This window comes from Toxotes jaculatrix, chromosome 19 (assembly GCF_017976425.1).
Source record: "Toxotes jaculatrix isolate fToxJac2 chromosome 19, fToxJac2.pri, whole genome shotgun sequence".
NCBI classification, from domain to species: domain Eukaryota; kingdom Metazoa; phylum Chordata; class Actinopteri; family Toxotidae; genus Toxotes; species Toxotes jaculatrix.
The window spans coordinates 9742420-9766644 of NC_054412.1; the positions used below are offsets into that span (position 1 = coordinate 9742420).

Below are 24225 nucleotides of genomic sequence, written 5' to 3' on the forward strand. Positions count from 1 at the left end.
TACTTAAGGCTAGCAGCTTGAGGCTACATTAGCTGCTATTAGCAAAACACACCCAAATCTACGACCAAACTTTCAACTGTCGAGTTGCCTTGTGGGAAACGTGTGTGCCAAGTTCTGACAAAGAAAATTGCATGGAATTAAAAAAGGACAACACATCTGATTCAGCTGCATCAGTTTTGATAATTTTTTTGAAAATTGTACAGCGCTAAATTGACAACATGACCTGCAGATTTGACCTGGCTACAAACCTAAGTACAACGCAGCTCTGTCAGAGAGAACTTGATTCTACATACTAATTGGTGAAGGCAATACATAATCTCACCAGCTAGGGGGATTTATTAAGATGTCAAACTCCCTTCCTGTTCTCTGCGGTGGCTTACTAACTACACACATCATGTCACTCCACCACAGCTGTATCCAGCTACAAGTTCTGTTTATTCATGTGTGGCTAAAATGATCGTGTTCAATACATGTGCTGACTGACTCAAGTGCAGGACGATTTACGGTCTTCACTCAGGTCAAGTTAGAGCAACTGCTGAAAGACTGGGAGAAGAGAGAGAGATAAAGAAACCCTGAAAGATAAAACGAGGAGAACAAGAATCTAGAGCATTCAGAATAATCTTTTTTATCTGTTAGGAGGATTTTCTTTAACCAGAAACACATGGGGAGAAGGCCTTGCATGTACACGGCAGGACAGTGATAAGTTATTTTTTGGGTGGGACATGTGTAAGATACTTCATTTCACATCTATGTGTATGAAAAAAAAAGCTGGGAGAAAATACTTTCTAAGTTGAGCCTCTACTGCATGTTAGTCTTGCTCAGTGTTTGTGAAACACCAATTCCTTTCAACAAACGAAAGTACGCATCTCCTGTTTGCACACAATTTGAAATGTGTTGTCTCTTGCCCAGGATTTTATCAGTCAGTTTAAAGACATCAACGGTGTCAACGTATCCGACCCTCACAAATGAAAATATCCTTGATTAAAGAAGAGGGCTGTTTTGCTGTGGCCAAAGAGAAGACCCCGTGCTTGGACAAAGTTGAAACAATGCCCTTGAGTAACACCTTGAGGAAGTGAGATTTTCAACAAGAAATTCAGGAAGAAAGAGTCACGTTCATGGGAAGACAGCCACATCCTCCTCTAATTAATATATTAAAAAGTCTTTCAGAAGAAAACTATCACCAAGAGTTCAGGAGGAAAGGGAGAATGAGATAATCAGAGTGTTGAAACCAGTGACCAACATACCGAATCTGAGGGTTACCACATGTGATTTATTTAAAATCATGTGAACATGACTCACGGACTTACACATAGTGGACGGCATAGCTTCGCATGTGACTGTACCAAAGTTTAGAGAGGTCATACAATCAAATGAGAATAGCAACTGGGTTAAACAGGGTTATAGGGGGTCATAATTTCTGCTATCATCAAAACTGAGTGCATATGGCATACGGACGAGGGTGATGTGCAGAGGCGATTCCCAAAAATTTTCTGCATCAGTCAGAATGAAGTCAACCCAGTGAAGTGAATAGCAAGCAAAGTGCCAAAGCACACAGCTTAACAGCTATTCTTCTGTCTTAAGTCAACTGCTTGCCAGACCATTTACAACAATACTGACAATCATGAACACATCAACCTTCATTTGTCTTTTCAGCCCATTCATAGACTATTATAGACTAAACTAAAAATGTTTAATACTCTTTGTAGCTTTTGACTCCAAACTACAGGAGATTTGACTTTTCTTATACTTTATTTTCACCTAAAATGTTTAATATCTGCTGTAGATTGAGTTAAGAGATCAGATGTGGCCCCTGCATATGATCTGCTCAGCTGACATGGCCCCTTAACTGCATTTTGTGGTGTAAATTGAGTATGTTGTTTTCATTTTTTGGCACTTTGCTTTTCCATCTATATGGAAAGATTTCAAGAGTCACATCAAGCCAAAGTGCTGGCTAAGTGTTTTTTATTGTGGACAAAAGTCAAGTCCAATTAACTCAAATTTTATTTATACAGCCCAGTATCACCAATCACAAATGTCTAATCGAATTGGACAAGGAAAAACGCCCCCAAAAAACCCTTTGATGAGAAAAATGGAGGAAACATCAGGAAGAGCAATGGAGGAGGGGTCCTTCTTTAGGGAGGACAGACAGGCTAAAGATGTGTGTATAGAATAGAGCAACATAGTACATTTACAGTGTGGACAATCATAGACTATAAACATTAATGAAGAATATGATCTGGAAGGACACTGATCCTCCTCCAGGTGCTGCTAACAAACAAGACCTGAGTACCACAACCTCCTCTCCACCATGACCCCTGGAAGGAGGCTGGATTACACAGACAGACAAGAGGCAAAACTAAGCACATCATTCACACATATAGGAGGACACAAACACAGAGTGAGAAAGAGACAAGGAGGACTCTCATGTGATTGAGGGAATAAATAAGAAGTGGGTTAGAGAAATGCAGAGGTTATCAGAAAGGTCACAGTAACCTTGTGGGCAGAACAACAACATGAACTATACTGTCTGTACTAGCTTTGATGGAGTCACTGAGACTGAGACCTGGCAGAAAAATGGTAACAGGTATCAGGCCTGAAGTAGTTAGGAATAAGCCACTAACTGAAAGTTGAGGCATAAAGATGAGTTTTAAGTTTGGATATAAAGGCCTCAGCAGAGTTGGACAGTCTGACATCCGCAGGGACGCTGTTCCAGTGGGGAGGGGGCACAACAGGAAAATGCCGTGCAGCCTGCTGACTTCTTTTTTAACCCTGTGGACATGCAAGAGCCCTCATTCTGAGAGCAAGGAGACAAATATGGACAAGGTTGGGATGATTTTAATGTGCAGAAACCGCAGAATGGCGCCCCCTGCTGAAACTGCAGTCTTTAAATAATTCAAATTTCAAGAAATGTTTATGCATTCTGATACTTATTTGATGATATTATAATGAATGAATGATAATGATGAATACTTGCAGTTTAGATTGAGCAAAAAGAAATAAAATGTTCTTTTCAGAAGAAAATTTATTTCTCAAAATCTAAGATGGTTAAACACACTTCTAATTGTGCTTTAAGTGAAAGTTATTACAAGTTTGACTATGCTAATAACTGCACTGGTTTTCACTCATAAGAGAACAGCAAACACCACAAATCACATGCAATCTGAAGGCACATTTGCTGTGGGGTGTAAATGTAAAGAGCTTTGAACTATAGCTTTTGGATTTGTCATCACACTTCCAAAACAAATTAAGATCCATTCTTACTGATCTACAAAAAACAAGACAGGCTCATCCTGCTGCGAATCACCAGAGAAACCAAATATCGTATAGTTTTTGTCATCATTTTGCTCGATAAAATTAATCATCATAGTGTTCGGACAAAGTAAATCTGTCCGCCATCATACCGGAAGACATTACCACTAAAAGTCTCCTGAGCCAGACACACGGCTCTTCCTGTTCAGAGAAGAGGTCTGGAGCTGTGTGACAGTGCGCGCTGTCCTTTCAGCACCAAGGTTTTACTTTACGCACGGTCACAGGAGTTAGTTTACCCAGTCATGCGGTGAAAACACCAACACCAACAAGTCCAAGTCACTGTGGCAAACAGTCTGCATTGATGAGATAAAGGTAAAGAAAGAAAGAAAGAAAGAAAGAAAGAAATGTATATGTGAGAAATATTTGGACAAATTTCGTGAAGCATCAAAGGGTAAAAACTTTTTGAATCTGCTTTAATTAAATTATGTGTAGATCTCTTTGAGCTGTGAGGCTGCATTAGCTTTATTTTTACAGATCTGAAACACAGGATTGCTCCCCTCACCCTGTCTTCATAACACAATAAACTACTCAAGTCTCTCTAGTCAGTGAGATTTGAGGTGGGGCGCGGGGTGCGGTGGGGTGGGGGGCATGGGATCCAGTTGCACGCCCTGACTTAAAGAAAGCTGCAGCAACCACAGTAAGCTAGTACAGACTAATCTCCAATGAGGAGAAAACCTCGACTATGCTGTGTAGTAGGATGCTCTGACCAGAAGCTATAGAGCAATAAGTTTTAAAACCGAGCGTAATTAATTTTCAAAGAATCATCCTTAAACGGTGCGTAATTGGGTTTCAATTCCCAGGATGGAATTAGAGCGCGCAATGGCTCTAAATGGGGTTATGAGAATCATAAAAAGGATAAGGGAGTATTTCCACTAAGATGCCGGTATCTGCGCTCTGTACTGGGCTGATTGGAAATTTCTGTGGAAGTATTAGTAGGAAAGGAAGGCTTCCTGTAACCGCGTATCACACAGATAAATGGGCAAACGGAAAGGAGGGGGGCGCAGAAAACTTCACACAGCGTTCAAGTGATGGTCAGTCAACTCAAGTGGACTTTCCGCTTCAGGAGTGCCAATAATGCGTCCTATTATTATCACAGACACGGCGGAGTAACCCACCAGGGACAGGTCACCACGTCTGCGAGACAGAATATAAAGTGGGCTTTACTTCAGGGAGACTGATCTGCTACTCCAGCGAGGACGCACACAGGACTTGGAGCGCCGGATCTTTTAGCTGTTGGTCCACTCTCTCCCCACAGTCGGCCGGTGTTCAGAGGATGACCACAGATGCTCGGCGAGTACTCATGTGACTTCAGAAGCTTTGCTTTTTTTTCCCACACAAGAGCAGACTTTAAGAGGACATATTTCGGACCGGACAGAAGCAGGGACCTAAAAGAAAGTTGCGCACAGTTCTTATTTTCCATATTTTCATCACTGTTGGACAGACGGTGGACTTTTGAGGAGCATTTCAAGAGGCTAAAAAGACCTAAAGGTAATAATATTTTTTTATAAACCTGTCATCCATCTCTGAAATATTTCACTTTGATCAGATAAAACTTCATTTGTCTTGCTGCTGAGACCAACTTGCCAACTTGATGTGAACTACAGTAAATTATCTCCAGGTGTCTCTAACAGAAAAGATCTTAAGCTTCATGACATATTTTTCCCAAATTAAACGTAACCAAGTCAACTCACTACCAAACCTGTGCTTGTACTGATGCTGTGGCCAATATGGCTGTAGCCTTAGCTTAATCACAAAGTGGTAAAGCTTTGCATTATCAAGAACGTGATGCGGGTTGTTTGCGGCACAAAGTACGGGAACTGCACTAATTGAGACTCCTTGTTCTGGGCGTGCGCTTTGCCAAATGGGTCCAAAAGTGATGTTTCTAAATCAAAATCGTAAAAAAAAAAGAATCCATCTGTGAAGTTTGGTGGCCCACAATCAAAGTCTGATGTTAGTGTTGAGATCTTAGTGCTGTTTATTCTGACTTTAACAATATCAGTCAGCAGTTACAACACTTCCTCACTGTGTTCTCAGCGGGTGTAATGGGGATCTGGATCAGTTAGAGATGAATAATATGAGAAACACTTTGATTTGACATTTCTTCTCGATCTCTCCTGCAGGTGTGCGCTTTGACTGTTTTTTCTCTCAGAGGTGCTGGATAAGGAGTCCTCTTTTTTTCTTGTTTTCTTTTTCCCCCCTTCTTTTTAAAATTTCTCACTCCATGGGAGCTATGAACGGACTGCGTAAGCACTTCACGATGGGACTGGTGCTACTGATGTGCACGCTTACCGGCCACTGCGGCGAGAGCGCGCCCTCGGCGGCCCCGGCGACGGCGGCAGTCGGCAGGGACGCGCAGCAGAGCTTGAGGCGGATGGTAGAGATCGTGAAACATGTGGAGGAGAGCCGGGGTCGACACAGCGCGAAAACGGAAGCCCCGTTAACATCACACGTGAAGACATCTCCGGTGGAGCCAAAGGATTTACGCAACTTGAAAACAGACAGAGGAGATCAGGCTGTCGGTGAGTGGCGGCTTGTCGTCTGGGCGGGACCCTTATGTTGGACCTCAAGAGGATGCTGAATAACAAGGATGTAGCATACTGGAATATGTTTTACATTCATGTAACAAAGACACTGTAGACTGATGGAAGTTACACGGGATAGATTTAAAGGGCTATTGCACCCAAATAACTAAAAACATTTCCTCACTTGGCCCAAAAGGCATTTCAAAGTCTAGACAAATGGCATCATAACTATCAACATTAATTAGATATTACCAGTTATCTGAGAATTGTTTGTCAAATTTAGGTGAACTGGTCATTTAATGATTTCCTGACAGTAACCTATTCCTTTTTCATCATTAGTTTTTGTGGAGATTTGCCTTCACTTGGATAATAGTTTATCCATGTTTTCATTTACAAAAACATCATCAATGTTAATAGGCTTTGTAATAAAAATGCATGTTGTTCTAAAGGCAGCTGTGGGTTCAAGCTTGCAGAGTTAAACCTGACACTCCTTTCCCTTTTTCTCTCTTTCTTCACAGTTGTATTCCCCAGAGATCTCAGAAAGAAGGAGAAATTCCTAAAACATATAACAGGTAAGGGAGCATCATTGCAAATAGCAGTGTTAAAGGTGCTTAAGTGTCTTTGTGTAAAGTGTGAGAAAGTCAGGGAGAGCCTATGTTTTAGGACAGAGAAAGGAAGTTGTAAGAAACAAGAAAAGTGAAAGACAGTCTAAGAAAATGCCTGTAAAACATATGTTAGCGCAGGTGGCCGCGGAGCTGGAAATGTTCCTAAAGCCTGTTCTCGTTTGTTCTTCCAGGTCCACTCTACTTCAGTCCCAAGTGCAGAAAGCAAGTGTACAGAGTCTACCACCACACCAGAGACTGCACGATACCTGCCTGTAAGCAGAGTATGATGCATGGCTCTTTTTTTTCCCAACACACTGTGGGAAAAGCAACCACTCATACTCTCTCCATTTCATCCTCTCTTCTCAGACTTCAAAAGATGTGCGCGGCTTCTCACGCGGCTAGCTGGCAGCCTGCAGTGCACAGAGGGGTAGCACACACAAGGTACTATAATATATTCGCTTCTAAGTCATACAGGAATGTTTCATGTTGTTGAATTTGAAAGAGAAAATGTGTACACAGGACATACGATCAAAGCGCTGATGTGTTGCGCCAGCTGGACGTAGAAAATAGAGTCTAGCCAAGCCAGCACACATGACATTGTGTGTGCGTAATACATGTGAACTGTTGAATAATTCAAGTTTCAAAGGCATGAGGTAGAAAAAGCATTATTTACTTATGTAAAAGTTATGTAAAAGTTAAAGACAGCTTGACCAGCTACAGCATTAAAAGTTGCTTACATATTAATGCACCAATGATAATAACCTAGTATTATATATAATAACAAAAAACACCAAAAGAAGCCAGTCTACATAATTAGTACTATGTCAGCTCTATTTTGCTGATAACACCCATGAGTATTTTTTTAGTGTGGTATTGCTACTTTTACTTTTACTAAAGATCTAAATACCATGTCCAACTACCACTACTACATCTAACGAATATAAGGAATGAAAGATTAAGAGAGAATCCTCTTAAGTTCACAGAGTAAAGATCATGTTCACAGGGGTGATACGCGTGCTGTGTCGATACACAGAGACCCTAGCAGCAGCAGATCTGTGGCAAATCAATTTTCTTGATTTACTGTGTGCGATTCTTTTTGGGGAGAAATAATTTGTCAGGTGCTGCCAAGTTGGAGAGAGTGCTGAATTTCACTTCCTCTTCATTGCAGGCTGAAGCCAAACACGAGTTCTCCAGAAGAAAAAAAAAACACACTTGGAAAAAAAAAGTGCCTTGGACAGTGAGAGGGAAGCCTAAAATACTTTGACCATCCCCAACTGATATTAGGCACAGTATTGTCCTTCAGTGAGGTCTGCTCTGCTAAGGCGTGGATTACTGGCACCCATCGCTCTGCCTGGACCTCGATGGTTAGCTGTCACCATGAGGGAGCAACCAGGTAATAAAACCAGACCAAGATAAAGACAGTGAAACTGAAGAGTGGAGAAGAAAACGAGAAACAAGTGGCTGAAAGAAACAATCATGGGGACTTTTTTTCCTGCTGGCATCCAAAAAGATGTGGCTAAAACAAAAAAAACAACAACAAAAAAACAAAAAAAGGGATTGCATATTTTTATTTTGCCCATTTCTTTAAGAAAAGAGCAAAATCCAAATGTACTATTTTCAGTATGACTCGCCTTCTGTGATTGGTTTGCTCTGAATGAGTGTTTCAGGTTGAGCCCATCCCTTATACTACTGCACTACCTATTAGACAAACAGCAGACAAAAAGCTTTCACACTCACACACACACACACACACACACACACACACACACACAAACACACACACACTCCCCGGCTGACGGTCACAGCATAGTTTCACCCACTTGTGCTCACACTGAGAAAGTACTGTGATTAAATTATTAATTGCATGAACATTTCTCTGCATCTTTGCGAGACATGTTCAAAAACAAGCGGCGGTTGTTAAGTCACAGCCCTCCTGTGGATCTCGGTAGAACGTGGTACAGTCTACATTTATTTGTATGAGGTGTCACAAGGTTCCACTGTACATAATGTAGGCCATGACCATTTAAACCAGGAGAAACATGTACATACTGTAAGACGAAAGCATAAGAGGAACCCACCTATCTACCATAAATTAAAGTGACTGGCATTTATCAAATGGTTGTTAAATACATACTATATATATATATATATATATTTAAAAATGAAATATATTTAAATAAATTATAAGATTGGTACAAATATGAATGGTCTTTGTTGTCTAGTGCAGTATTTTCTTTAACATTCCTGCCTTGAAACGAGGAATTCTCCTTGAACGACCACATGACTGTGGCAAGTCCTGAGACTACCGATTTAAAAAGGTCAGCTCAGAGAGAGTGAAGTGTTTTTTGTTTAAAATGGAGGTTATTGCAAAATCATTTTTATGTGAATGCTTACCAGAATGTGAGTCAGCATATATCAGTCATAAAAATATTCACACTGGGAAAGAAGTTCCTTTTTTTTTTTTTTTTTTTTTTTTTTTAGGGGTCATTTCACCAGAGACTGTTGACAGCATAGGCTGAGGATTATCCCGACACTGAATACTGGGAAAACTTGGGTCAAATGAAAAGTTGACCTTTGTGATTTGAGTGAAGTGATACATTAACAGTTAAAGTAGAAATAAGAGATGATGGGACATGAGGAGAAAGAAAAGGGATGATATGCAACAAAGGTCCCAAAGGTCAGATTTATGCGGACGGCCCTTGGCGACCAAGATGTCCTCATTTCTAATGTTTTAAAGCCAGTTCAGACACTTTTGCCAGCACGGGACACTGCTCTTGAATGTCTTACTTATCATACTTTTTTATGGGTTGTGAGCACCACAAATGAAATTCCATTCATCGTCACTGTATTGGAGCAGAGGCAGAAACGTCAGTGTGCATCACCAGACCCCTGGGTACAACTGCTCTATAATGAATATTTTATGGAGCAAGTATTTGGTTAGAAACACAATTTGTTTGGGTTAAAAAAAAAACAAGAAAACAGCATTCTGAGAAATATGCTTATTCAATTTTTTTTTGGCGAGTTTGATGCTAAGATTACTTTGCCTTTGTCTCAGTACCAAACAAAGCATAATTGGATCACAACATCTCCAAAAGACTTAAAACCATTTTCTAACTCGCCACGCTTAGAGAAAAAGTGAAAGCTGCATTTTGAAATCAAATTGAGTCAAGCTCTGCCTTATACTTCCTTCACAGTTAAGGCCCTCGTACTAGCACAGATACACAGATGTGGAAACCAACCCGAACACAAAAATTCTTCAACAACTGGAAACCCTCCAGTCACCATTTTTTAGTACCACTGCTTAAGTAACAAGGGGTGATTAGAACAGCAGAATAACTCTATAGGAGTTGTACAGCAAACAACCAAAAGCAGTGGCAAGAAATTAACTTTAGACATCCAACAAAATACCCAAGAAGATTAGCATCTCGGCTTTGACCCCAGTGTCAACCTTTGACCTGTGGATCTCAGATGTCCAGTCACGCATCATCATCTGCAGGATATCTTCATTCATATGAAAAAAATCAGCATATTCAAAAATATAAAGATGAACTAAATTTATTTTTATGAACCACCTGAATTCATAGTCAACAAACTCATCAACAAACACTGAAACAAAGTGCTTTCAGTGACATACACAACAGGGTTATACTGGTGAGTGCTTGTGCGACACGGCCAAAACATTTTTGGTTGATGATTCAGGTTTTTCCAACAGACTCAGGAGGGACCGTTTCAGATTGGACGTTGTTAGGAGTTTGCCTCCAGAAATGCTTGGCAGCAGCGTACACACTGTTCGTACACCTTTTCAAAGTCTTCGTCACTTCCCTAAGAGACAAAACGTGAAGAAAACAAGGGGAAATTAAAATAAAGTTCAGCTAAACACTGCCAAAGAATTGAAATAAACTTATATCCAATATAGCTGTAGACAAGTAGAGCCCATTCCTTGGTGTAGTTTGAAAACAAAAAACTTAATAAAATCTCAGTTTCTTACTCAACTGTTAAATTATTTTTACTCCCCATCTGAGAACAAAATTGTAAAACTGTTCTGAAGGAAACTGATTATAAACTGATGCCAACTGGCTCCAATTTGTTGAGTGTTGAAGCCCACACTCAAATCTGGTAACACATCTTTTCTTAAGGGAGCCATACTGGCTTCTGCCAAAAGCAGCAGGAGTACTTTTGAAATTCTGGTCATGAGGATTCAAAGAGGTGTGTTTTTTTGCTCAAACCTTGATAGATTTATATGGAAAAACCTTTCTAACCATAGAAAAACTTCATAACTTCAAATTCTGTGATTGATTTGATATGAAAAGATATTCATATCTGTCCCAACTTACTGGCTCACAAGTGAACGGAAATGATGATCAAGATTCTTGCATCACCCTGTGTAGTGACAACAACAAAACAACTAAGGCTGCAACTAACAAATATTTCTCCTGGTTATTTTTTCAATTAATACATTCATTGTTAAGACTAATGTAAGAAAACTGTCAAAATGCCAATCCACAATTTCCCAGAGCTCCACTTGTTTTGACCAACTAACAGTCCACAAATCAAAGTTTATTTTCATATAAGAAAACAAAAGGCAGCAAAACCTCACATTACAAAAGCTGTAGGCAGTTTTGACAGGGCTGGAGTTTATGTTACTGCAGAAAAAACAGTGAACACGGTGGAGAAGTTTATAATCGAGTTAACTGATCTGAAGATATTTGAGTGACGGACATGATAAATGACTGAATTCTGTTAAGAAAATTGTTTTTCAGGACCTTTAAAGCTAAACTTAAAACTGTTTAGTGGCAAGTTAAAACTGGTAAAATTGTTCAAAAATGGCAAGCGATGGAAAGGTGCTTCAGTCTCACTATGAGTTCGTCATTATATTCACACTAAACAGACAAGAAAACATTTGTCTCCATCTATTGTGACAGGCTGACAGTGACCGTCTGGCTCCTCATCACTCACTTCTCTGTCATGCCATGTGGTTGCTGGCGAGGGACCACAAGTGTCCAAACCACACTGACTGCAAAGAACATTCACTCCTCCTTTCAGCAAAAAGAGCAACACAAAGACATACCATAAGATCACCACAGAAAGAAACGTGGTGTTCAAAGCCAAAATATGAGACAAATTAATACAAATCACTACTCACATAAGCTGTGGTCGGCCACAACCTCTTCTTCCAGCCACATCACTAATAATTTCATGACTTTTTTTCTTGGCAAATACTCTATTATTAGGCCAACAGAGCTCAACCGCACATTTTCCATCAAGACCGCACAGGAAATGATTAATTTTCAAGCTACATTCCTATTCATTTATGCAACTTATGAAAATATAAAAAAAAATTTGAGCGTCCCTAGGAAGTTATATTTTGTTTAAATGTTCTTTATATTGACAACTTATCATCGCTAATAAAACTTTTAAACCTTCCCCAGCATTTACTCCCTCTGCTTCTCCCACTCCTGCCTTTTCTCACTCATAACCCTCAAGAAGACAAAAAGCAGCCAAGGACCCATGTCCAAATCATCTGGCACAACTTTTAACTGCAGGGAAAGCACATAAGGAACAAAGGGGATGAGTGAGCCATGGAGCGTGAAAAGACAAACCAGTCTGAAACCAGAAAATACATTTTGTACAGTGATGTCAACGTAATTAAATAATAGCTGTGTAAAAGCCACTTATTGTGGTGTTTGTTGGGTTGGAAAGTCTGTATAACAAATTTTTAATGGTTGAACTTGACGCATTTATTTGGCTCAAGAGACCAAGGAGATGACTGTGATGCCATTTTACAGCTACGTTTTGATGCTGTTTATTTCATGAAACGTGCCTGGACATGATCCCATGATCTCCCTGTGGAGAATGAATTCTCTCCAGAACTAGCACATGCACCTGAAGACTGACATGTACTGTCAGAAACTGTGGACTTTAGATAAACTCCAAGTGACTCCGCTGTGTAACATTTCCTGCTCTTTTTCTTGTGTGTAGAAGCTTTCTCATGATATGCAGTACTTTGAACAGGTGCCCAGCCTTTGAAGCAGGAGGACATGACATTTGTCTGTGTTATTTCCCAACATAATTGACAGTTTACATTCACCATGCACCATCAACATTTTTCAAGTTCTAAGTTTTGTGTTTCGTAAACCTGCATTGTCAGTCGGCTTCTAACTGGGAGCAGTGGGTCTGCCATGAACACAACCTTTTCTGCTGGGAAAGTCATAAAAAAATTGTGGCATTTTACATGAGAAGTAAAAAACGTACATAACTCCATGTCAAGTGGCATTTGCACCATCCTGATGAGGAATAACAACTAAGTTTATGAGTGCTTTACTTCTACTTTAACTCATAACAAATAATACCAAAGCATGTTTTCCCCTTTAAATTAAACTCTGATTTGTTGCTTATTTAGTGATTAAATACTTAAAATTTTGAAGAAATACATAAGATGTGAGTTTGAAGTCGTAACTGGGCAGCAGTTATGACTTACCCACCCTGTCCTTATCCCCAAGTCCATGGGGTCATACTGACGACTTTAGCCTTAAAACTCTTTTTTCCTTAAAATAAAGTTGGGCTTTGTAGTTTTTAGCAAAAAATGGCTAAAACAGGAGAAGGTCATGCATTTATAGGGGACTATTTACTGCCACAGATCTCTACACATTTGTTACACTAGTTAGCTTTTACGGCAGCAGAACAGTGACTGAGGGATTAACTCAAAATAAACTACAGTGGTTTGTGGTAATAAAGGAACATGTCAGAGTGTTTGGAACTAGAACTGAGTTCCACTGCTCCACATTGGCATTGGAGTGTACAATGAGCAGAAATAAACTCTGATAATATTAAATTTATAGCCCTGTCTTAAAAACAGCTTGAATTTTGAGTTTCCAAACATATTCAATTTCTTTTGATTGATACCACTGGGCAATGCTGCTGCCCCAACAATATTCATTGCATCCTACAAATGTGGGGATCATTAAGATCAAATACTGAGGAATCATCTTTATTATGTCTAAAAATAGTCAACATGAGAATTTACCTGAATACTTACATAATACGGGTCTCTGATGATCAACTGCTTCTGAGGGTCATATGAACCAAGAAGCTCAATCTTTGCTCTGTGGTCTTTCACAGACTTTGCTTTCCTTGTCAAGTCACTGTGAGGACAAGATAAAGCAAGTAACTCCACAAGAGCAGGAAACAAGGAAACACACAAGGACCTGACACACAATATCTGGACTGAAAAAAAAGAAAAGGTAGGGAACAAATATGATGGCCACTTAGATGAAAAGAACAGCCTCAACCTTATCCCACTTGTTCTGCCATCCATCATGTTTGAAGGACTTCAAATAACTGACCGAATATAACAAATCCTCAACAGTAAAACAATACCATAATATTCATACCAGCAAAGTGACTGATACAGGAGTTAAACCAACTAATAAAACAGTTCTGTTGAAGAAAACTAAACATGGACATGGACTTTTAGCTTTTTGCCTAGGATGAGGTCTCATTTTCTCAGTCTGGTCAGCTCAACATTTGTGGAGGTTAACAAAAAAGAAAAAAAAAATATGTGGGAGAGTAAGAGGAAAAAACTGCCCAAAGAGCACAGCGAGGCATCCAAAGAACTCAGTAAGCTGCTTACAGATCAGATCCGCCATAGGCATGTGATCTCAAAATGATCCCTAACCGTTCAAAGTAGCAAAAAATATCCCTCCCCTTGACCTTTGGAAAGAGCTTAAGAAAGGATATTGCTCATTAAAGAGAGAGAGGCATTCACTTCCACATTAGCTATAGCTCAACATTACCACCATTTTCATGTGTATGTGAGGGAGTAGCACACATCATTGTTGAGACCGCTGGCAGGACAACCTGCCTTGACCCCTTTTCACAGTATATATGTGTTGTGTTCCTTTTTTTTTTTTTTTTTTTAAACCAAGGCAACCATTAATAAGTAAGATGGGATGCTTAACACATGGCACCTGTGTTTTCAGCAACTGTGTGCCCAACTGTGATCCACATTCACAGAGAAAGCAAACACCGCTGCTGCGGACTGAAATACTGTACCTCAAATTGCTCTCGTCCATGCAGAGAATGTACTCAAAGCTCATGAAATCTTCCTTGGTCACCTGGAAGTGGGGGAGAAATGTAGGACAAAACAAATATTAGTTTTGGCTCAATGTGGAAACATAGTATGGCCTGCAAAGCCTCTCTCTGGTTCTTCAGAGAGGGTTGAGTCTCATGCAGTAAATATCAGTCACTTCCAATACAACAATAAAGACATTCTGGTCATTGAAATACACATTTGCAGTTGTTGTCCTTAAGATGTCCATGAAATCAAACCCACTCTTGTAGTATGATGTAGCAGTTTTTTCATGAGTGATTGCACGAGGACGCACAACACACATTGTGAAACTAAAATGTTTTTCGCCATTTCTTCGTCAGTGTATCATTTTCGATTTTACAGGGGAGTAATAAAACAAGAAGGAGTAGCCACAGTGAGCGGTTACATGAAGGGTTGTTATTCCTCAGCAAGGTAGCCAACTACACAGTGCTCTGCTATTGTGTGGAAAACTACTCGAGCCATGTAGAGTGAAATCAGATCGCGGTTGCAATTATTGCGTCTGAACTATTTGTTAAAAACAATGTGAAATTGTTTGGCTGTGCTGTGAACACACATACAGTACATACACCCGTGGCTCCTTTGTTGTATTTCTTAGAACAAAAAAATTGATTAAACCACATTTGCTGTTACCACAGTAAACCATGGGTGTCGCCAAACCAACCAGGACTAAAGTCTTAAGGATAACAACCTTAGCTTCATTCCGGACTCGCAGGGAAACCTGGTTATGAAAGAGATCTAAGCTGCACATCTGTAAGCAGGTGGAGGGGTGCTGTGCAAAGTGTTCACTGTACTCAGTGATGATTTAATGCAGTGGTTTTCATCCTGGGGGATGGGGGTGCACAGAGCCACAGCAGGGGGGACTGTATGACCAGCAGAAAAATATGTGAGTGAAACTAAGTTGAATGAAAATGATTGAGAACCACTGATTTAATGGAACAAGCCTGGGAAAAAAAACCTAGAAGCAGAAGAAGAGTTTTGAAGGCTTTTGAGAGTCAATTTATAGGAATGCCAGGGAGATGGTGAGGGCAGAGAGAGACAAATGAGAAATGAGAGAAACGAAAGAACAAGACGTGAATAAAACTCTCGAAATATTCCAGATGTTGAGATATGGACACATTCAACCACAGAGGCAACTATAGTCACTAAGGTAACAGCAGAGGAGTAAACAGATGTTTGTTCTGACTGTTTTTAATTCATAATAAAGCTATGTCTATATTCCCAGAGTGTTTGGCCGTAGCCACCAGCGTTTGATTATTTTCCATTTGAGCACTCTCACACCATTTCTCTCGCACACAATGGTCATCTCTGGAGATGAAAATCACAGAGGCTGTTGATCTCTCAACTCCTGTCTACCTCGCACTCTCACAGCTGTAACAGTGGTAACCCCCTAACAACAACGCCTCAAGTGAGTTTGATTTCTGACATATCTGGCTGAGAGCAGACCAAGAGACTTTTACTGTGAATAAGGAACAAGCAGGAAGACACACATGGTTTAAGTTCAGCAAGTTCAAAAGACACAAGAAACCTAAATTTTGACAACTACTACTACTACAACTAATAATAATAATAATAACCTTAAAAATAAAATTAATAATAATGAATAGAAAAAAAACAAAAGTCAAATAATTTGTCTCAAATTTGATCAAAGAGGACCAAACTGGATATGATTAAAGGGCGCCAAGCACAGGATAATGTTAGACAAAACCTCCCTGTTGTAGACAACATTCAAAAAAACAGGTGCAAGTATGGTTCTGGTTAGTTTGAATGCAGAAAAAGTGTTTGTGTCAGCTGGGTATTTTTTTATGACGTGCTAAAGAGATCTGGCGTGGATGAAAATGGAGCTTGATGTATTAAAACTATTTATTGTGAGCCTCCGGCTAGGATTAAGGTAAATGGAAACCCATCTGATAGGATTCAGTGGGAGAGAAATTCAAGACAGGGCTGTTGTCTATCTCCTATTCTCCTTGCTTTATATGTTGAACCCCATGTGCAAGCAACAAGACAGAGTGAAGACCTGAAAGTCAATATTTGGGGGGGGGGGGGGGGGGGCATAGAGTTGGACTCGAAACTTGAACCTACTTGAAAAACATGAACGTTACTAGTGTATCAACTGATATACTGACTGACATTAAAAAAAAAAAAAAAACAGTTCTTTTAATCATACTCCATCCCAACAAATCAGAGATGCATTTGGTTTAAAACGGAATACTTTCTAATTTACAATTAAGTGCCTTTTAACGATAACCAAAACAGGTCGGAAACCAGTTTTAAGAAAACTGATGAAAACATCCAAAAAAAATGTGGAAAGGTGCTCTACCCTCCCTAAAAAAAGGCCAAGAATAAAACTTAGAACACTTCAACTTTGGGGACTATGGCGTTACCAAATTTTGGGGAATATTTTTGCACAGCTCAACTCAGACCCCGGGCTTGTTGTTGTAGACCTGACAACAAATCACGATGGAAAGAAGTGGAAAGGGAGATACAAGGTTACCAAACTCAGATCTTGGTGGGAGACCAATATTTGGCAGTGGCTCTGAGACCTGTTGTGGATCAAATAGAAGCATTTACGCTAGAAATATGGAATGCTACATAAAAAAAAAAAAAAAAAAAATTAAAGAGAGGATTCACACACAAAGTTTAAGCCAGGGGTGTATGATCCAATGTTCAAAGAATGGGCATAAAAAGGTATAACGGCAAAATAGTGAATTAATGAGCTTCGAGGATTTAAAGGCAAAGTATGGTCAAGAAAACATTTTTTTTTTAAGAAAGATAATAGAAGAGGAAGAACAGTATCAAATATGTGAGACAGAAAGTACATCCAAAACTTCACGATTATGGAGGGAATTCTGCTGGAAGAAGTTAACTGGCTTTTTCCGAACACCCAAAATAAAAAGCAGGCAACGTGCTGCAAAACAACATTGTTGGAGGCTGACCACTCGCACATTTTCTGGAACCGCTCAAAGATAAGGTTATATTGGGGAAATGCTAAAGCAGTTAAAAAATATTTTGGGGTATGAAATCCCAAACACCTGTCCCGTGGTGTATCTTGGGAACACTGCAGATGTTTTGATGAAAGAAGATCTTTATTTGACTAAGGAGCTACCAGAAAAGGGTTTAATGTAAACACCTAAAACAGGAACAGTCCCTGGAAATTGTCCATGACATTTTTGTTATGGAGAAGTTGATGTACCTTTTGAAAGTCAAAGAGAACAGATTTAAGAAGAACTGGAAAAAAAAAACTAAATACACACACACACACACACACACACACACACACACACACACACACACACACACATATATGAGAGAGATCCTGGGAGAGGACCTCAGGTACAGTACATTTTCACTTCTTTTTGTAATGGTAGTGAGAAAGACCTAGAACTCAGCTTGTATCTGTGCAGCATCAAAACTAAAATGATGACAGGTGAAATGAATATAAGCACAACAGGATAATGGTTTTTTGGCTAACAGTGATGCTCATTCCTCAACTGTTGACTTAATGATAACATACTGACGAGTGTGAAATTAAAATCTCAACTCACTTAAATCTAATGTGTGGTTGACCATTTTTGATAAGGCACTTAACACTCCATTTAATCTGTCAAGGCTCACTTCGGAGCATGTTTGCTTTATTAAAACAAACATTTGTTTATCAGGGGATACCATGGTTTTTAAACAATCTCCCATTTGGCCAGTATGCTTGTATGCTGGCAGCAGCAGAAGTTCAGTGAAGTTCACTGAGCAAGAAACTGGGGGACAGGGAGGAAAAAATAGAGGGTAGGGGCAAAAGCCATTGACAGAAATGAAAAGGGCAACAGAGGAAAAGAGGAAAGAGCAACAGCTTGTCAAAGCTCATTGTGTGGATTTGGCTGTTTTTTAGCCAAGGGTTGAGCCTCCCCTTCCCTCCTTTGAGGAGATTAGATGAGGGTCTGGCTGAACAGGGCTGTGTAGAGACAAACCAACAAGACGGCAGATCAAGCACAGAGTGAAACCTCCGAGTTCTCTCAGGGAAACATAAAAAGAGTGTTTTAAGTCACAGGGGAGGAGGAGTTGCACAGAGGATAAGCCAGCACAGCATAAGGCCTGAAGGCCCTACATGGACAAACATCTTGGTGTAATTTCAGGCCAGTTTCAGGATTTGAAACACATGCTGTGAGGTGATACAATGATTGCTAGATTGGCTTTCATGCACACCACGGGTATCATCATTTTGCACAGCAGTATAGACATAAGCCTGGCCAAGAGGTTTTTTTTTTTATCATTTTTGCAGACAATCAAACACACATACAACACAACACAACATATATAGGAACACTACTATTTCAAAATTCATGTTAGAAAACTTGGAAAATTGGGAAAACTTTCATTTCAATTAGAAAATACAGACAACAGGTTTCGTTACCATGTACTTAGTTTCTAAGTGTATTTAGAAAAATTGTTCCTGAAAAGATTACATATGTTAAAGAAAGAAAAAACATGCCAAAAGACAAAGAAAGTATAAACCCACAGAGAAATAACAGCACATTTTTTAACTGCTTAAAGGGCACATAAATTGGAAGCACATGGACAAAGATGGGACTAAATATACTGAAGACACTTTCCTTCTGTATTCTGTGCAAGCAATAAAAACATTGTAATCTGGCAATTAAGTGTTTTGCTCTGTTTTCTTCCATGAATTTGCTGACTTAACTTTGCGAGCTAAAGCTAAAACTGGACCAAAGCTGCAACATGGAGCTGCGGTTTATATTGTAAGACATAGCTTAAACCTGCGTTGTCTGACACGAGTAATGTGATCTCTTATACCCTAATGTTGTGTCCTGAGAAGCTGAAACCAGATGCTATGTCCTGTAGAGTTCACCTAGCTGTCACAAGAGGTCACTGTGTCTGAGGTTTGGGCTAAACATGCAGTACACACTGAACTTCCCTTCTACTGCTCAAATCATTTTTTAATATATGAGTGTTCAAAGGCAACTCCCAGTTCATTCAAAGAGGACATCTCTCAAGAAACTAGACCATATCCTATTTGAGATTTATGGAGTCTAATGCATTTTTCCTCATTATAAATACAGAAATTTAAATGTAAAACAAGCGCAAAGTGACAGACTGCAGTTCAGTTGAAGCTGCACGTTTTGACAAAGCAATTATATTGCCAAAAGCATTCACTCGTCTGCCTTCACACACATATGAACTTAAGTGACATCCCATTCTTAACCCATGGGGTTTAATATGATGTCAGCCCACCCTTTGCAGCTATAACAGCTTCAATTCTTCTGGGAAGGCTTTCCACAATGTTTATGAGTGTGTTTATGGGAATTTTTGACCATTCTTCCAGAAGCGCATTTGTGAGGTCAGACACTGATGTTGGACAAGAAGGCCTGGCTTGCAGTCTCCGCTCTAATTCATCCCAAAGGTGTTCTATCAGGTTGAGGTCAGAACTCTGTGCAGGCCAGTCAAGTTCTTCCACACCAAACTCGCTCATCCATGTCTTTATGGACCTTGCTTTGTGCACTTGTGCGCAGTTATGTTGGAACAGGAAGGAGTCGTCCCCAAACTGTTCCCACAAAGTTGGCGCTTCTACATTATTATAATACCACTGACAGTTGACTGTGGAATATTTAGCAGCGAGGAAATTTTACGACTGGACTTGTTGCACAGGTGGCATCCTATCATGGTACCACGCTGGAATTTACTGAGCTCCTGAGAGCGACCCACTCTTTCACAAATGTTTGTAAAAGCAGTCTGCGTGCCTAGGTGCTTGATTTTATACACCTGTGGCCATGGAAGTGATTGGAACACCTGAATTCAATGATCTGATAGGTGAGTGAATACTTTTGGCAATATAGCGTATGTTGAACTTGTTAAACTAAGTAAAATAACAATTTGACCGGACCTGTTTTAAACCAAGGGTACAGGGTGCTAGTCACATGCTAAGTGTCAGGGAAGCAGCCTCTGGATGTCGAATAGGCATCATCGTACCAACATTACTCATGCACGCAACAATGAGGTGAGAAGTGCCACGGGACATCTGGTTGTACCTGTCGGGCCCTGTGGCTCGTCTCAATGCCATGTTTCCTGAGGCAGGCCAGACCGCGGGCATCAGGTGAGCTGCCTATATTCCAGTCAGAAGTGGCACCACTGTCTATGACCCACTGCAACAACAGAGAGCAAAAAAGGGGGCGCTAACTACTGCTAAGAAAGGTGTAGGAATGGGTAGTCGTACCTGCCTGGCCACATGCCTCATGGGCACGCTATGCCTCTTCATGCAGGCCTGGCCGCGGTGATCTGGAGGATTTCCTATCTCATAGGTGGAGGTGGCAGCACTGTCTATTCTCCACTAGACAGAGCAGAGCACGGGGAACAATAACACAACAAAAATGACACATATTCTCACATACAGAGAAGTTGTAGCTGGTGCAGTATTTGCAGGATGATGATGTACTCTTGAAGACAAAATTTCTAAGTGAGACTGAACAGCTGGAATGTAGTTCAAATGTTTTGAATGACAGATACACTGCGCTCATTCATCTTTTCAGATGAGCTATTTTACTCCAGTTTAGACATCTTCAATGACTGTACTATATTTACCAATTTAACCACAGCATCACAGTACTTTATGTATGAATACTGACATATTGTCAGTGACCAGGGGTTGAACAAAAACCTCTCTATTTAGTGATGATCACCCAACACAATCACTTTGGACTGAGTTCTGCCACCAATAACCATTCATTTCCCACTATCAGTCAACAGTAATTAAAAGAAATATGCTTTGAAAACAGTTGGCAGTAATGTCTTGTCAATGCAGCTATAAATATAACAAGTAACAAATATAGTAAAACATGCAGAACTGGTTTGGTTTTCTGTTTCTATTGTATGTGCTCAATATTTTATATTCTTACTGGTGCTAATTTGAGAGCTGTACTAAATGGCATACTCCAAGAAAAAAGGCTGCATTTATATGACCACTATAGTACAATACAATGATGAAGTAATGGTGACATTACCTTATCAACAACACCAGTATCCGTTGCCATCTTCCTGAAGACTGCTTCAGCGATGGGTGATCTGCAAATATTCCCTGTTTAAAACCACAAACAAAATGTGATTTTTTTTTTTCTTTTAATTAAATGAGTCACATCAGGTTATATTTTATAATATAATATTTGGGGGGTTTTTTTAAGTTTATACACTCAGTTAAATTACACAGTACACTTGATTACAAAACATGATACAATTAGCACAGTTACAGTATCTGCATCCAAATGCAGGTCAAGTAGTATAAAAAAAAAAAAAAAAGTTTTTTTTATTGTTTCATTGTCAAGGGAACAGTCTTAAACTCATTACCTCATAAGTTAAGCAAAATCAAACTTGATCAACAAAAGGAAACAGCTGTCACAAGATAAAACCAACCAACAGTGATCTGAATGGAAAAACCGTATGTATGGCAAATGTTGCTTACTAACTTTAAGTTACTATTTCAAAGTTATGGGCACATTTTCACGAAGTGCTTATTCTGGCCTAAATATCTCAGGAAGAGTTTGTGAAAATTCCTAAACTGAGAACAGAAAGCCTCTAAGCTGGGTACAAAAAGTGTCTATAAGCTGTGATATCTGCCAAAGGACGGAAGTTAATCAGTACAGACCTAGAAAGGTGCACAAACTTTTGCACACGCCACAATGACAACCACAACGGAGTGGCACTAACTTCCTCCTGACAACAAGCGCTACACACAACCACTTCACAGATCAGAGAGAGTTAAAACCCAGTAGCCTTCCGGGTGGACTCTGACCTGTCATCAGCTCGCCCGAGATCATTTGACAAGACGCTGTCAACAAATCTTTGAAATTAATCAGGATAATGTTACTCAGCGTTTCTAAACAGCCTGCATGAAAAGTTAATATGTTAGTTCACAGAATCGCTCTCATTCATTTAAAGGAGGCAGTTAGCTAAATGAAACACTTCAGCTAGCGCTGTTAGGGAAACCTTGCAACGGTCGTGTGGCTTAACACAACATTATAAATTACTATACTGAATGGTATCTGTTAAATATTTTAAACATGAGCATGTTTTAGATTATACGACATATCTTACCGAGGCAAACGAACAAAACCGACTTCGTATTACTGCCCGCCATGTTGATCTGAGGGGTCCGGTGTGACGCTGCTGCGGCCAACTCTTGCCTGAACAAAAACATTAAAAAAAAAAAAAAAAGCTAGTTGCCATCTGTTTCAGCTCATACTTTTTAAACTTGTATTTAGACTACTCAACTGAATTTTTACTTACCCCACGATATTTCAGCCACACTGAGCCACACTTGTCTCACAGCTGTAGTCACTAATTTGTAAAAAATATTATTTTTCATTTAAAACTAATGATCATTGACATTATTTGTAAAATTTGATGCATTTTTGTAGATTCAACTATAACATCACAAATGGCCAACTACCACATCAAATGGCAAATTACAAACAAATGCATTAGTAGAAGTAATGTGGTGGTATATGTAATAAGATAAAGTGGGACTCAGAAAGGACCTATTCAGCTTAATTAAGTGCATTTTGCTGATATTTGTAAACTGGGCAGTTTCAGTCTTGTTACAGCGACTTGCTCTTACAAGTCAGTCCACTGGTATCTAATTAATTAATTAAATAATCAATTAATTGTTTTGCCAGACAGGAAAGGGCACATTTCTGATGATTTGAAACATACGCAAATCTGGCTCACTAGCCTGAAATAATGACTGTTATTTTAATACTAGAAGAGTCAATACCAGCTTTGAAGTTACAGGGAGAAAAAATAACCCTTTATCATTTTACGAAAGATCCCTCCTCAGTGTAAATTATAGACACAACCTGGCTGTAGTCGATCCATTAGCAAGTGTAAATCAACTGTCATGCTCAATGAAATCCACACTGTTTGCGTTGACATCAGAGTACAACAATGGCAAATCTGTGCTTGAGGTAACTTCAGACTATAAGACACAATGTTCCCTATATATAGTCTTATAAGTAATGCTTTGCTGAGTTTTGGTGTGAAACACACAGGTCATGAGAAAATCCTGGACCTACACAAAGTAAGACATTTTTAACAACAGATTACTGGGTATTGTACAATATTCTCTCCTTATTGTGACGTGAACCTTAATCCTAAATGCCAACTGAAAAAAGGCTGAGGGACTCTTGTTTGATAGTAATGTAAGTTTGGCCTATCCACAGAGTCAGTTTTTTGTCAGTAGTATGAAGAACAATATTACTGTGAGACCAATGCATTTTGGCTTGTGGCCCTCACCAGGCAAGTGTTGACCTCTATCTCTACATCTGTGGGAGCACAGTGTGAGTGTGCATACTTGGAGTTTAAGTTTCAAGACAAAAGTGTCCCTTAATATTACAGAAGCTACTGAGCCTCAAAGGTAAAATGGAACCTGTGATGCCAATGTTATTTTCACAAGAGATACTGGAAATGTAACCTGCACCCGGCTCTTAAAAAAAAACTGAGACCAAACAAGCACTCCTTACATATCACAGTGTGGTTTTAACTTTCAGTTGTCCACTGTCTTACTTTGTAAGTAAGGTCATTTTGGTGTGTGTGATGCCAACACAAATAAAAAGAACATGAAATTTGAAAAGTACTTATGTGTAACTTTAGAGTTACAATCCTTGGGGTGATGTCCATCACGGAG

At 39.6% G+C, this 24225-nt stretch overlaps 2 protein-coding genes and 1 long non-coding RNA gene across 4 annotated transcripts; 2 read left to right on the plus strand and 1 right to left on the minus strand.

The window, feature by feature from the left end:
* Positions 1–796: 796 nt before the first annotated feature.
* On the plus strand, positions 797–9603 carry LOC121199595. Its single transcript, XR_005896456.1, has 3 exons — positions 797–807; positions 8765–8769; positions 9471–9603. It is a non-coding gene; the product is annotated as an uncharacterized LOC121199595 (long non-coding RNA).
* On the plus strand, positions 5510–8536 carry LOC121199593 (ALK and LTK ligand 2-like). The gene is made up of 5 exons (XM_041064431.1): positions 5510–5828; positions 6350–6403; positions 6628–6708; positions 6803–6877; positions 7605–8536. Exons 1-4 carry the CDS (start codon positions 5531–5533, stop codon positions 6865–6867), a joined length of 498 nt encoding a protein of 165 aa, XP_040920365.1. The 5' UTR covers positions 5510–5530; the 3' UTR covers positions 6868–6877; positions 7605–8536.
* A 372-nt stretch (positions 9604–9975) lies between the features above and the next one.
* On the minus strand, positions 9976–22720 carry acp1 (acid phosphatase 1). Of its 2 annotated transcripts, none has more exons than XM_041064433.1 (6): positions 22638–22720; positions 21551–21624; positions 20582–20695; positions 14489–14550; positions 13473–13578; positions 9976–10258 (listed from the first exon to the last, which is right to left on the minus strand). In XM_041064433.1, exons 1-6 carry the CDS (start codon positions 22678–22680, stop codon positions 10181–10183), a joined length of 477 nt encoding a protein of 158 aa, XP_040920367.1. In that variant the 5' UTR covers positions 22681–22720; the 3' UTR covers positions 9976–10180. The 2 variants fall into 2 exon arrangements, with proteins under 2 accessions (XP_040920367.1, XP_040920366.1); XM_041064432.1 differs by lacking the exon at positions 20582–20695 and adding an exon at positions 20767–20880.
* Between the last annotated feature and the right edge of the window lie 1505 nt (positions 22721–24225).